A 13,445-nucleotide genomic window follows, 5' to 3' on the forward strand; every position below is an offset into this window, starting at 1 on the left:
AATAAAAGAAGCAGGAATATAGTATGTCAGGGTCATGATAATCCCATCAAAATTTTAGTAGGGTTATTTTTAGAATCTTACACAATATTTTAAAGTTCATCTGGATCAATACCTATGACAGGATGGTTAAGATAACTTGTTAAAGATTATTTGTCCTATTGAATATTTCATTAAAATAACTATGTTATAGTTACAAAATACGTCAGTGGGACAAAATATAGAAGGTCTAGAAATAGTCTCAAATGAGGATTTTTGTCATTAATAAAAGTGGCATTTCAGACTAGTGGAGAAAACAATGGATTGTTCAGTGAAATGGTATTTGGTCAACTAGCTATTTAATACTCCAAAGTAGATTCCAAATGAGTTAGGTAATTAAGAAGATAAAACAACATTAAAGTACCAGAAACATGACTTTGAAAGCATGATTCTAGAAGTAGCAAAGAAAAGGTTGATAGGTTTGACATTAAAAAAGACTCAATTTCCTAAGAGCAAAGAGCACCATAAACAATGTGAAAAGACAAAGGATAAACTGGGAAAGATATTCACAGTGTATAAAGTGGACAGAGAGTTAATGTTTTTACTAGAGGTCTTAAAATCAAGGAAAATAAACCTAATAAAAAGTTGCAATGATCATTAAAATGGAATTCACCCACAATGCAGGTTGAGAGCATTTATTTTACTTTGCCTATCAAATTGCTACAGATTAAACAGATTGCTACTACCCAGTGTCCCTGGTGGAAGGGTGTGTTGATAAAGCTTTTCTGCAGGCCAGTTTGGTAATATGTACATGTTAGGATCTTAAATGCACAACTTCTGACTGGTAATTCGTCTTTGAATGTACTGTAGGGAAATAATTGGATAAATGTGCAAAAAGTTTTATAGAAAAATGTTCATTGTCATATTCATCATAGCAAAAAATTGGGAATTGTCACTTTGATTATACATCACTACAATGGAATACTAAGCAGCCTGAAAATGATGTAGATTTATATTTGCCAGTGAGGAAAGATGGCCATCTTATAGTTTATGTATAAAAATCAGTTGCAAATGTATGCCTAAGCATGCTACAGTTTTAGAAAGCACATGTAACTGTATGTACATATATGTCCTGGTTGATGAAGACAGTATTAATGCATATACCAACAGAGTGAAATGTGGTTCTGTGAAAGATGATTTCAATTTTCTTTGTACAGTTTAGAAAGAATATTTAGAAGTTTCTGTGGTGGGATGCCTGTCCTTTTAATTAGCAGAGTGGAAACAGTAAAGCTCTTTTTAAGGGAGGAGGTAGAGGGAAGATGAAGATGGGAACAGAGGCCTTGGTTTTAGGGACCCCACGTCTGCCATGCCTTGTTGCCCTTCTCAGGGGGCCTGCAGGTGAGTGGAACCCGAGTATTGGCTCTGTTGGGACCTGCTACATGGGTCGTCCCCTGCTGACCAAGCTCTGGATGCCATCCTCATGGCATCATGAAGTTTTGTGCCAGCATTTCTGGCAAAGACTTTATGGAGCTCTTTATTCACATCTGCAGCACCGTATCAAAGCTGGAGAGAGTCTGTGGGCTCCACATGTGCCAGCACAAGTGTGCTTTAGGCCTGATGACTGCAGGGTCATCTGTGATGCTAGAGTGTGGTGTGAGGTGAGGCGGGAGACTTCTTCCACTGGTTTCACATGAAAGATGTTTCAGAGGAGTTTAATGAGATTTATTTAGAGCTGCCATCTGATCATTTGTTCAGAGTGGTGAGAAGCACAGGGAATGTGCCTCTGCCCTGAAGCCCCAGTTGACCAATAAGTGGCCTCCCCACCTCGCTGTGGCTGTGGAGCTGCCATTGCCCACAGGTTGGACTCTTATGGTACACAGCCGATTGATTGCCTGTGAGGTTGCTTCCCAGAATGGTGTTGGAAGATTTCCTGGAGCCCAGTGTGCAAGCCCATGATGTTAGTGTTCGTCCTGCTTTGAAGACTCTGAAGAGCACTATAGAAAGGCTAGCAAGCTTGGGTGATCAAGTGCTGGTTGAAGCAAATCTAAATGGCAAAATGAACTTGAGGGTACAAACTGATGTTGTGTCTGTTAAAAGTTATTTTAACAATTTTGGAAAATCCTTCCAAGTCTGCTCAGGATATGCCTCAAGATAGAAACCCTGAGAATATGTTGCAAGTACTAGTGGAAAGTAGGAAGCTTCTGTAGTTTTTCGAGGGGCAGCAAAATAAATCCTACAATAGCCTTATGCAATATTTTGAGCAATACTCTTCTTCATCTTGTTTTTGGTTCATGAAGATGTCTCTTTTCAGTATTTTATTTTTGCTTATAAAAATTCAAGCGGCCTGTATTTTTTTTTTTTTTTTCTTTTTAAAGCTTACGGTCTTTTCAAAACTGAAACAGACCCTGAGTTAATTGGGTTGCAAGTCTGCACCCTCACTGACCTATATAGAATGTACATTTTGTTCAGCCCTTCTTCCTTTACAAAGCTTTTATTAAAAAAGTCATTGGTGAAAGAATTGGATAGTTCATTTTTTATGTTTCTGGACTTTTATCAGTTTTTTTCATACTTTTTAAGATGCCAACAAGAAAAAGATTTTCTATTTTAACTGTTTTTAACAAAAAGGATTGTAACAAAATAAATAAAAACTTTGAATCCTGAAACATTGGATCAGTTTTTATTATAAAATGCTACCATGTGAAATGGGAACTTCATTCTTTTAAAGCAAGTATAATTTTCTGAGGGAGTTTTCTTAGCTTGATATGATACCTGAAAGGTATTTAGCATTTGCGTGTATTACATAGTTTTTATTAAGCTGTTTTTTGGTCAAAGTATGTATTAATGTATATTCATAGTTTTAGATTTATCATCTACAAAGCTTGAGTTGGTTATTAGGCTCACTAATAGTGCATCTTATTCACTGTGATTCAAGGAAATGGTCAATTTATGTTTACTAAGATATTTCTTATGGGTAACTTTTATATAAACCTAGTTTTCATTTTTTCCCCATAGTATTACATTATTCTAATAGAAAATGATTCTTAATGTTTCATTATTTTGGGAAGAGGAAGGAGGAGTTATAAAGGACTACTACAGTGATTAGAGGGAAGGTTTATATTCTTTCATATTAAATTTTACCTTTTTAATGGCTTATGCAATAAGACAAGTCTTTAACTTGGCAGCCTTTATTTTTGCAGACTCAGTGAATTCCCATGGCTACATTTTAATCACTAATGAATAATTTCCTACTCGATTTGGTGATAAAATGCTTAAATTTGCTAATTTATTTTGTTTTGCTGATTTGTAAATTCCATTCATGGTGTTGTGGAAAGAACACAGAAACATGAGACCTAGGCAAGTCACTTGAACTCTGGCTCTTTAAGATCTTTCAGTTTGAGCAGATTCCATTTTAGTCCTCTGAGGGTTTCAATATAAGAAGATTAAATAGTTGTTTTAAAAATTATTTCAAACATAGTATCTTAAAATTATTAACATAACTTTCAGAATTATGGCTTAAGTTTTTTTCTAATTTATGAATTAAACACAGTTGCTTGGTGAATATTTTAAAGCTTTTTAAATGAAAGATGAAAATGTAAAACAAATCTTTAACTCAGTGAGAAAATTATAAGATATGCACTTTTTTTTTCTGTGCATAACACAGAAATGACCTCTCATACTTGTTTCTAGTATCTTTTCCAATTTTTTTTCCTTTAGTTTATTAATTAAGTGAGAATTTTCAAGCTGTAGTAAAAGTCTGCCTTTTTACCTCTCCTTCCTTCCCTCCGTCTGTCTGTCTCTCCCTCTATCTTTTCCTGTGCCTCTTTTCTCTGTATTTAATAAAACCAGGAAAATGAAAAAAAACTTATTGTTTATTTTGGAAAATACATATTTGTGCACTTTAAGGTAAATTATTATGATGGTTAACTTTTAATAATTCATTAACGGAAAGTATCTATAAAAGTTTTGTAGCCTAGTCTTTGTAATGTAACTTTTGAAAACGAGAGGTGTAATTTATTTCTCTACTCAACCTACAGGTATGTTGCTATTAAAGAAAAATTAAAAGACCATCTCATACTGTAACATCTAAATATAAGGTCTTAAAAATTCAGATTCTTTCAATGGTCTAGTAAAAAATGTTTATAATGAATACAAACATTTTAAAATAACATGTTTTTATTATAGTTTAGTTGTGAAAAGTCAGGCATTGCCAGTTTCTAGTCTTACAATTATTAATTGAATTTTAAAGCCTGGTCCAATGAGTAAAATTCTTACAGAATCATCCTTAGGGATGATCTCATCTACCCACCTTATTTATAGATAAGAAAACAGTTTCAGAGAGCATAAAAGTAACTAAGGGCTTTTAATTTTCTTTTCTTTTTTAATGTTTATTTTTGAGACAGAGACAGTATGAGCAAGGGAAGGTCAGAGAGAGAGGCACAGAATCCGAAGCAGGCTCCAGGCTCAGCTATCAGCACAGAGCCGGAGGTGGGGTTCGAACCCACAAACCCTGAGATGGTGACCTGAGCCAAAGTCCTATGCAGCATTGACTGAGCCACCCAGATGCCCCAGGGCTTTTATCTTGTATTGCCATTATTAATGCCAGAACCCATTTTAAAACCCTGATCTACAAACTATGTATGTTAAGTATTTGAGCTTGGTCTATTATGGCTTAGTTTAGAGACTTAACAGATTGGATATACTTTTGTTTATTAAAATAAATCTAGATTGCCTTGTGACTCTATTACTTATCTGAAAAGATAAAATTTAAATGAAAAAAGTCCAAAACATTTTAAAAGCTGTTGTCTACTGTCCTTGTGTGAAGATGTCCTTTGTTCTTGCAGGTAGGAAGGGATTTATCTGCCAGAAAATGATAATTCTCTGGAAGACCAATACACATTAAAAAATCAAGGCATCAAGTTTAGAAATTATTTCAGCTTCTGTTTCTTTATTTTAGAGAAACACTACTAAGAAGCAGGAAAACACTTAGGCTTTTATGTTTCACTGTATCTTTAGAAAATAAATCATTGATGAAATGTGTAAGGTTAATACTATATTATTTTAATTAAATGAGGTTTATGACAAGGCAAAGCCAAATTTTTGTTAACCTGTTTAGTATATTTGCATAAGAAAGACCTTAGGACAGATTTTCAAAGACTACTGGTTTCTTGCATTTGGAAATCTTTGTGAAGAAAATTTGTAGACACTTAATGACAAGTATAGATGAGAATTTTCCTTTAAAAATGTCTCTGTTAGCCTGGCATGGGTTGTGAAACTGAAAACGTTTGGAGATGAATTCTGTTTTTTAAGGCTTAGACTCTTCCCTCATAGTGATAAGAAATTATTTATTTGTGACACTAAACAAAACATTATAATGTAGGATATTTCTAATTTAGGGCAGGTTGAAAAGAGATCTCTTTCTATAATTCATTTTACAAATAATTACTGAGTACATACTGTGTGGTGGGCATTGTTTTATGTGTTTTGGACCTTGTAGAGTAAAAAGCAGATATTCTTATATTTCTAAATTAAATGCCTAAATGGTCTTCCTGAGATAATGGTTTGCCCATGTTTGGGGACATGTAAGTAATGTTTCATGGTAAGGAAATACCATTAATTTTTACATATGAGCCAGTATAATGAATGCTGGGTTTTCAGCTGCCTCTGATTTGAATGTCTGGAACACAGCTATACTCCTCAATCATAAATAAGAAAATAGATCATATTTTTTGATTCATTATCATTAGTAGTGGCCCAGACATTACCTATTGTTACCAGAAATTACTTTGTTTTACTTGGACAAACTTTGAGGTTAACATAGTTAAGATTATGATCTTCTATAAATGCTCTCAAAATGGATTTGAAATACTGGAAGTAAATTGGAAACTACTTCTTAGTAGTGTTTCTCTGTTTGTTTGTTTGTTTTTTGGAGTGGGGAGGGTTTCTTTTTTTTTTCTTTTTCTTTTTTTTAAACTAGAGTTACTCTAATTTCAATTCTTTTTCACACCAGAATGAGCAGTAGTAACTCAGTCACATAGGAAGCAACTAAGGTTCTCATAATGTGGGCTATCAGATAGAAAAATGACCTCATGGTATGCAGTGTGGTATAAAGGAAAGAGTGATATTAGACTCCTAGGAGTCAGGAAACCAAGGATATGGTCTGTTTTATAAGTAATTAGATGTGTGACCTTGAAATAATCATTTAACATCTTTGGGTTGCAATTTCTTCAGATGACAGGTCTAGGCATTAATTGGATCAAGTCTCTTGGCTTTGATTCTGTTGAGTACTGACATGTCCTACTGATAATCACCACCACCATGTGAAGGGTAGCTGACAGTCTAATATTTTATTAATTACCTTTTCAGTAATATTCTGAATGTTTTCATCCTACTGTTTTTCTGGAAATAAAGATTGTAAGATATTTCTGCCTAAATATTTGTTCTTTAGATTCTGAAAGTAATCAGTTGAAGCCACATGCTTATCTGTTTTATAGTCTAATACTAAGGACAGGGATAATATAAAGATAATTAAACCACCACTCAGCAGTGGTCTAATTTTCCATGCCAATTGAACAAAGCATTTTCCTTTGTCCAGAACTGTAGACATTAATCAGTGAGGCAGCTTAATTACCTACTCTTTCCTTAGTGTTTGTTTTCCCTGCAGTGTTATGGTATCTTTGGGAACAATATAATTTCTGTTTATTAAAGCAGTTGTTGGAACTTTGTGTTGAAATATGTCTATGCTTTCTTGAAAAATTTTATTAATATGTGTTAGCTTACTAAATTTCGGGCTTAACAATGTATAATTGTTTTCAAGCACATTCTCAAAACAAGCTTTATACTCTTTTGTACATGCTTAGAAACATGTTTAAAGCGATAGTACTATATGACCCATTAAAAGAATATTTATTTTTGAAATTTTTATAATTTTAGTGTATTTACTAAATATAGTTAAATATATGGGACTTGGTAAATATTCTTTTTTTAACCAAACATTAGTTTTAGCATGTCTTTTGCTTAGTAATTGTTTATTCATTGCTTATTTGTGCATTTTGTTAATATGAATATGCAAGTAAATATTTATCTGTTGACTAACAGTGGACCTTGTACATTGATTAGTAGGAGAATAATAATTTGATTTAGTTTTGCTTTATTTTAAAATATTAACAAAGCATTATTGAGAACTTTTTATTTTGATACAGGTTCAAACTTACAGAAAACTTAAAAAAAAATAGTAAAAGTAACTCACTCCTATAAACTTATAAGAAAATACAGTGGTGGGGTGCTTAGGTGGCTCAGTTAGTTAAGAGTCCAGTCTCAGCATAGGTCTTGATCTTAGGGTCTTGAGTTTATGCCCCATGTTGGGTTCCATGTTGGGCATGGAGCCCATATAAGGAAAAAAAATTATGGTAAATAACAACTGTAAGCTCTTTAGCTAGAGTGACCAATTGTTTACTTTTCTTTTTTTCTCCAGTTTTTATTTAAATTCCTGCTGGTTAACATACAGTGTAGTATTAATTTCAGGTGAAGAATTTAGTGATTCAGCACTTCCATACAACACGTTGTTCTCATCACAAGTGCCCTCCTTAATCCCCATTACCTATTTAACCCAACCCCCACTTTTGATATATTTACTTTTTGTCCCATTTATTTTTATTATTCTGTCAGTCTGTCAGTATGTATTTCTTTAACTCATTTGAAAATATGGTGCAAACATTTTTTCCCTACATACTTCAGTAGGTAATTAAGAACAAAGACATTCTCTTACATTACCACAGTACATTTATCAAAGTGAGAATTTACATACCATACTATGTAAATGCAGTTCCAATTCAGATGGTGATAATTTGTCCAATTTTGTACTTTATAGAAGGTATTTTTTTCCTCTTCTAGAATCCATCCAGGATCATGCAGTATATTTAATTGTAATGTGTCTTTTCTCTCTGTCTCTTTTTTAAAATATTTTATTTATTTTTGAGAGAGAGTGCAAGCAGGGGAGGGGCAGAGAAGGGGATGGGGCAGAGGATCCTAAGTGGGCTCTGTGCTGACAGCAGTGAGCCAGACATGGGGCTTGATCTCACCTAACATGAGATCATGACTGGAGCTGAAGTCAGATGCTCAACTGACTGAGCCACCCAGGCATCTCTAGTTGTACTGTCTCATTATTGTCCTTTAATATAGAATAGTTCTTCAGCTTTTCTTTGTTTTTATTGACCTTGACATTTTCAAAGAGTACAGACCAATGATTTTATAGAATGTCTGTGAATTTAGGTTGTCTGATGATTAGTTTTGGGTTATGCATTTTTAGCAGGACTATCACAGAAGTGATGTCAGATTCTTCCCAGTGTAATACATCAACGACATGATGTTTGTTGCAACATTGGTGATTTTAATTTGGATCACTTGGTTAACGTGATAGGTGTCAGATCTTTTGTAAAACTACTGTTTTTCCCTTTGTAGGTAATTTGTAGAGAGATGCTTTGAGACTATGTAAATATCCATTTTTTTAAGCCAAACACTAGTTTTAGCATCCATTGGTAATTAATAATTGCATCATAACTTTCTTATTTATTGGTTAACATTCTGTAGTAAGGAGAGTTTTCTTCTCTATTTTTTTTTACTGGTTTATGTTAATAGGATGGTCTTGCATATTTTCTTATACAATAGATTACAATGCATTGCTATCATTAATTTTTTTGATGTCCAAATGTCTCAGATTTGGGTAATGGGAGCCCCTTCGGTGAGTACTTCCCTACTGATGTAACAAAATGATTTAGGTTTATCTTGTAGTTGTCCTGCTTTGGCCCTGGAATCAGCAGTTTCTCCAAGGATTCTGGTTCCCTTTATTGGATGATGGTACTTAGAAGTTAGGTATGGTCATTGCTACTTATGTAATATTACGTGTAGCCTCTCTCATTGTGTACAGAGCTAGGAAACACACACTCACAATCTATCGGATACATACATCTGCCTATCTGTGTATCTGTCCATCATATATGTCATATATATGTTTATTAAAAACTCTGAGTTCATCTTTTGTGAAGAGGATTTTCAGAGTTTTTGCTCATTTTTTAAAAATCGGGTTGCTTAAGTTGAAAAATTGTGTTTTTGATATAAAGTCCTTTGTCAGATAAATCTATTGAGAATATTTTCTGCCAGTGTATGGTTACCTGTTTATTTTCTTTTGATGAGAAAGTTTCAATTTTGATGAAGTCTAAAAATACCAGGTTTTTCAATGTATGGTTATTGTTTGCCATGTTGGAGAAGAACTCTATGTGTAGAGATGCCCTCTTATTTTATCTTCTTTATTGTTTATAATTTTATGTTTAGATGTGATCCATCTTGAATTAATTTTTGTAAGTGGTGTGAGGCTATATTTAGATTCCTTTTCCCCCCTATGTGGAAACTGAATTATTTCAGTTATCAATACCATTTGATGAAAATGTTTTTATTTCCCTTGAATTGTTTTGTTGTGTTGTCAAAAATCAACTGGTTATATAAGCATGGGTCCATTTCTGAACTCTGTTCTTCTCATTCATTAGGTTATCCTTATGCCAGCAACTCACTGTCTTGATTACTGTAGATTTATAATAAGTCTTTAAATCATGTTCTGTAAGAGTTAAAAAAAGTTAAAAAACTTTCCCCTCCTAAAACTGTTTTGGCTATTGTAGGTTCTTTGAAGATCTGTAGGAATTTTAGCATCAGCTTGCTAGTTTCTTTACATAAGCTTGTATAACTTACTCTTCCATTTTGGGAGAATTGATATTTCAATAACATTGAATTATCTGGCCCATAGACTGTATAGTTCTTCACTTATTTAGTTCTTTTTTTGCCTTCTCTATTTTAAAGTTTTCAAGAAGTCTTGTATGTTGTTTTTATTAAATGTATTTTTTAAGTATTTTGGTTTTTACAATGATATTCTTAAACAGAACTTTTAAAAATTTGACTGTAATTGTTTCCCACTAGAATTTAAAGTAGATACTTTTTGATTATTAACCATGAATAATGATATCTTGCTAAATTCAGTTATTAGTACTATTAGTTGCTTAGTTGATTCCTTAGGATTTTCTATATAAACAATCATGACATCTGCAAATGGAAATAACTTCCTTTGCAGTCATTATGCCACTTATTTCTTTAGCCTTATTGTCTTATAGCACTGGCTAGGACCTCTAGAGCATTGTTATATAGACAAGATGAGTGAGACATTTTTCCTTTATTTACTGGTCTGAGAGGAAAAGCACTGTATATTTCATCATTAAGTGTAATGTTAGGTGATCCCTCCCACCCCGTTTTCCTTTATTAAGAGGTCCTTTCTATTTCTAGTTTGTTGAGGTTTTTAAATCATGAATAGGTATTGAATTTTGTCAATGATTTCTACATCTTTTTAGATAAATACATGGTTTTTCTTTTTACTTTAATGTTATTTACAGTGATTGAGTTTTGAAAGGGAAACTGCCTTTGCACAGCAGAATTTATAAACCCCACACAGTCATGATGTCTTCCCACAGCTTCTGTTTTCTGAAATAATTCATGTAGGCTTGGTATTATTTCTTCCTTAAATGTTTGATAGCTTTTATCAGTGAAACCACTAGGTCAGGAGTTTTTTTTTTCCTTTCTTTCTTCTTCTTTTTTTAATGTTTATTTTTGAGAGAAAGAGAGCGAGTAGGGGAGGGGCAGAGAGAGAAGGAGACACAGAATTTGAAACAGGCTTCAGGCTTGGTATTATTTCTTCCTTAAATCTTTGATAGTTTTTATCAGTGAAACCACTAGGTCTGGAGTTTTCTTTTTTTTTCTTTCTTCTTCTTTTTTTTATGTTTATTTTTGAGAGAAAGAGAATGAGTAGGGGAGGGGCAGAGAGAGAGAGGGTGACACAGAATTTGAAACAGGCTTCAGGCTCTGAGCTGTCAGCACAGAGCCCAACTTGGGGCTCTAACTCACAAACTGTGAGATCATTACCTGAGCCAAAGTCGTACTCTTAACTGACTGAGCCACCCAGGTGCACTTCTGGAGTTTTCGTTGTAGGAAAGTTTTGGTTTTTTTTTTTAGTTTTTTTTAACGTTTATTTTTGAGACAGAGAGACAGAGCATGAACGGGGGAGGGGCAGAGAGAGAGAGAGAGATACAGAATTGGAAGCAGGCTCCAGGCTCTGAGCCATCAGCCCAGAGCCCTACGCGGGGCTCGAACTCACGGACCGTGAGATCGTGACCTGAGCTGAAGTCGGACGCTTAACCGACTGAGCCACCCAGGCGCCCCTGTAGGAAAGTTTTTGATGATGAATTTGTAGCAGGATTCTTGTACAGAGAGACAGGACACTGAACCTTTTCTGTCCAGGAAGCAACTTCATTCATCGTGTTGGCATGGGCTCAGTGGGTTTGTACCCAAAACACTGAGCCCCTAGCGCAGTGGGGGTTTTCCTTTTGTACAAGTTTTGCTCCTTTGTCTCCCATATATAGTAACATTCAAAGTCTGAAAGGATGGTCTTTGTTGCAGAGTTGTGAGGAATGTTGTACACCTGCATATAGCCAGGTCGCCTTCCCTTGGCTTTAGGTTTTCACGATATTCCTTAGGGAGGGACTCTACCACATTACCCCTATTGATGCTCGGACCCCTTACTTTGGGTCAAAGAGCATCATCTTGGTTTAGGGGTTTATACTTCCATAACATCATCACATGCATGGCTGTTTTCTTTTTGACCATTACGTCAGTGAGGCTGGAGACAGACTGCATAACCAGGGGAGCTAGGCAAGGTAGGATTAAGCAAGGTCACCAAATTAAGAGAATAATACCTATGAGGATTTTGAATCCCCCAAGAGTTGAAAACCATCCTCCAAATAACTCCCTGGGGTCCCAACCTTTCCAGGTCTGGACTGGGACATGAGCAACCTTTCTCATTCGATTTATCGCCTCTATGACTTTTCCTTCATCACCTATCTGTAGGCAGCAGTTGCTCAGGTTAAAATTTCCACAAACTCCTCCCTCCAAAGCAAGCAAATAATCTAACGTCAAGCAATTTTAATAGATAACATTGCTCATTTTAGTTTGCTGCTTGACTATTAAGTTAAGAACTCTGGCAGTTTCATTGGTTATAATTTGTACAACTGCTTGCAGTCTGATTATGCGGTTTAGCATGCAGATGGGAGTGCATTAGCCCCAGGATCCATCTTCTGCCCAGGTGACAGGGCCATAATATTGGATTATACACTTGGGAGGCCATTCATTATCTTTCCAATTGCCAATTTGTAGGGCATGTTGTTTCCTTTGAGTCTCCCTGTCCCCATACACTTGGATTCCCAAATGTTCCCCTCTGGCAAGTGGGATCAGGAAGAAAGATGAACAAATAGTTCCCAGCACACATGACCCTGACCAGCCTGAGGGAAGTGTTGTGTAGTCTGTCCTTCCACATATCCAGTATAGTCCACCTGGGGCCCACCATTTGATGACTGTGTCGACAATGTCCCAGGCCTCTTGGAGATGAGAGAAGTTAGACAAGGGGTGGGGATCTGGCTCAAGGTGATCTGGGGTTCCCCACCTTTGGGTTTCCTGAGTTATAAAATCTTTGGCCTAGGTAGGCATGTTAAGCTTCCAACAGAGATGGTGAACTTCCTTTCCCCCTGGGCAAGGCAGTTTTTTGTTTTTTTTTTTCCAGTAATTGAGGTTTTGAGGAGCCAAACCCCAGTAGTAGGGTTGGGGCATTCTGTTCCATTATAAGGTTCTCAGGGATCTAATTCTCTAGCCTCCTATGGCCATTGATCCCCCATGTTGGTTCCCTCGCATACATAACAAGAAGAGATCTTTAGAGTTTGGGCTATAGTCTCTGCTAGGGCTAGAAATAGATTTTCATCGTGACAGACAGGAGGAGGACCCTTCTCCATTTCTTCATAAAAGGAATGAAAGACCTGGTGAGTTGTGGCCTTACGTGTGACAATAACTCTTAAAATACGACACTGTTCCTGTGTCTGTGCCCCGTCCATGGATATATATCCCCATCTGCCAGCTACCATTCCATCAGGGGTCTCCCAGGTTAAGAGTAGTAAAATTAACCGGATTACAGGTCCCCAACTGACAATTTGGTGTAGTCACTCCCTTCTGAAAGAATGCTGTCATGCCTTCTTTTTTCCCAAGTAGTCCATGAAACACAGCTCCTGCTAGGGCATAAAAACTCAGGTGTATCGGCACAAAAACCATTTTCCTCACACACGTGTTTGTCATTGAGTCAGTATTCCTGCTCCTAATCTAAGCCTCTGCATGGTATATCAAGAGTCCTTGGGCCCTCTATGACAAGTGCCCACTTTTTTCATATGACAGATGCCTCTGGGCCAATACCTATAACCACACATATGTCAAACAGCATTGACACCTGTCGTTTTGGGTTAATAATTTGTGTCTAGCTGACCAAGGCCCCCTACTCTTGGTAGGATCGGACTTCTAAACAATCTTCACTGGGGGAGTATTGTGGGTCAAAGCAAGTA

At 35.7% G+C, this 13,445-nt stretch overlaps 2 protein-coding genes across 4 annotated transcripts in view; both read left to right on the forward strand.

The window, feature by feature from the left end:
- EXOC2 (exocyst complex component 2) overlaps positions 1-13,445 on the forward strand; it is a 280,017-nt gene that overhangs the window by 25,371 nt on the left and 241,201 nt on the right. The window contains exon 1 of one of the 3 annotated variants that reach the window (XM_053904947.1): positions 9,315-9,329. The exons of the other annotated variants lie outside the window; for them this stretch is intronic. The gene's annotated coding sequence lies outside the window, so the exon portion shown is untranslated. Of the gene's footprint in view, positions 1-9,314; positions 9,330-13,445 lie in introns of those variants that run through there. 3 annotated transcript variants of the gene reach the window in all.
- On the forward strand, positions 1,129-2,798 carry HUS1B (HUS1 checkpoint clamp component B). Its single transcript, XM_053904948.1, is given in 8 exon segments — positions 1,129-1,564; positions 1,567-1,649; positions 1,652-1,753; positions 1,756-1,857; positions 1,859-2,092; positions 2,094-2,201; positions 2,203-2,259; positions 2,261-2,798. Coding segments are annotated over 8 exon segments (1,110 nt in total). The 5' UTR covers positions 1,129-1,464; the 3' UTR covers positions 2,585-2,798.

Source organism: Panthera pardus, unplaced genomic scaffold (genome assembly GCF_024362965.1).
Source record: "Panthera pardus isolate Hobbes unplaced genomic scaffold, ASM2436296v1 HiC_scaffold_17, whole genome shotgun sequence".
NCBI lineage: Eukaryota > Metazoa > Chordata > Mammalia > Carnivora > Felidae > Panthera > Panthera pardus.